Source organism: Sinocyclocheilus grahami, unplaced genomic scaffold (genome assembly GCF_001515645.1).
Source record: "Sinocyclocheilus grahami isolate Dianchi unplaced genomic scaffold, SAMN03320097.WGS_v1.1 scaffold1736.1, whole genome shotgun sequence".
Lineage (NCBI taxonomy): Eukaryota > Metazoa > Chordata > Actinopteri > Cypriniformes > Cyprinidae > Sinocyclocheilus > Sinocyclocheilus grahami.
Window position 1 is genome coordinate 134,131 of NW_015506915.1, and position 1,499 is coordinate 135,629.

Sequence of the window (1,499 nt, forward strand, 5' to 3'; positions counted from 1 at the left end):
TCATTTGTGTACTGAAGACGCACGTCCTATGGGTTTGGAACGACATGATGACATGAATTTTGATTTTGGGCTGAACTGTCCCTGTGATCGCTCCATGGTACCTCACAGATGTCCTTCAGGTGCTTGATGTAGTGGCGCTCAGTGCTCATGATCTCGTTGATGACGTTGGCCCTCATCTGGTCTCGGTTCTGCAGCGCTTGGCCGATGCACAGACAGCCGTTGCTGGGGTCGCTGTGTCCGTTCTGTACCTCGCCGGCACCCTCAGCCGATTCTGTGGCTGTATTTTCCTGGTTAACCCACAGCTAACGGCAAACAAACAAAGGCATACAGCTATATTACATCTCCAAGCTGTGAGATCTGCAAAGGGGAACAGGTTTGAGTCCTAATTCTCACTGGGGTAAAGATTTTTGCTAACTGACAAAAGTTGTTGTTTGTTTTTACTGAGAAGTCCATGCATTTAAAGATTCCATAGTTACAAAAGTGTGCATACATACTTTTACATTGTACTTGTATTTTAAAAATACCTGCATGTATAATTACACTGTTGGCCCATCTCTAACACCTTAACCCACCATTAAACCTACCAAACCTGTCCCTAACCTTACATGTATCCCACCTGAATAGCAGCAAAAGTGTTTTAAAATACAATATGAACACAACTGAACACAAGTACATTGTACTTATTTTTTTGATGTAAGTACATAGTAGTTAAGGCCACCTAATATAAAGTGGGACCGAAGATGCTTCTGAAGTGGCATATACGCAGACTTTTCATGTTTTAATGGGGAACAGAAATCTAATGGTGGCATACATCTATTTACACAGGAATCACAATCTTGGGAAACTGTGAATCATCACAATCTTGAATGTTACATTATGAGATCATGTCTTCTGGGCTGCTTCCATGGCGGGTCAGTACCAGTATATTTTGAAGTTTCGTACATCACATGCTCTCTGTAGGTTTATGTTATGGAAAAAAGGGTGAGGTTTTTAATTTTGTTTTTAAATACACTGACGAAATAGAAACGACATGCACTTTTTAAAGTAACTTTGATACTATTATAGAGTAAATTCAAAAAGTACTGTGGTACTTTATTTGTTAGTTCAAAGAAATAAAAAAACCCTTGTGAAACAGAATGGAAAAACATGTCTGAAACTTGTATGATAGCATTGTGCTTTCATTTATGTTCGTTAGGAAAACATGTTTTTGGTGTAAAATAAAAAAAAGGACAAAAAGAAAAAGATTTCTGTTTTTGGAAAACAATTGGACAACTTCTTTGTTTTAAATGTATGGTGGAGAATTTCTTCTTTTTTTTTATTGATTTCTGATGTGCGTTTGGGTCTCAAGGGGTCTAGTCTTGGCCTGGATTTGGAGGGTCTGGTCTTAACTCATCGTGTCAAGTGAGGGCATAAAAGTTCACACTCAGTAATTCTCCATTCATAAGTCACCATTACATTTCAACTCTTTCCTGTCAGGAATATTTGCTTGAGCGTCTAAA

The 1,499-nt window shown here is 38.6% G+C and overlaps 1 protein-coding gene across 1 annotated transcript in view; it reads right to left on the reverse strand.

The window, feature by feature from the left end:
• Positions 1-26: 26 nt before the first annotated feature.
• The window catches only part of LOC107572327 (uncharacterized), a 40,005-nt gene continuing 38,532 nt past the window's right edge, over positions 27-1,499 (reverse strand). The window contains exon 5 of the mRNA XM_016258756.1: positions 27-302. Within this exon, the coding sequence (XP_016114242.1) occupies positions 27-302 (276 nt within the window). The remainder of the gene's footprint in view (positions 303-1,499) is intronic.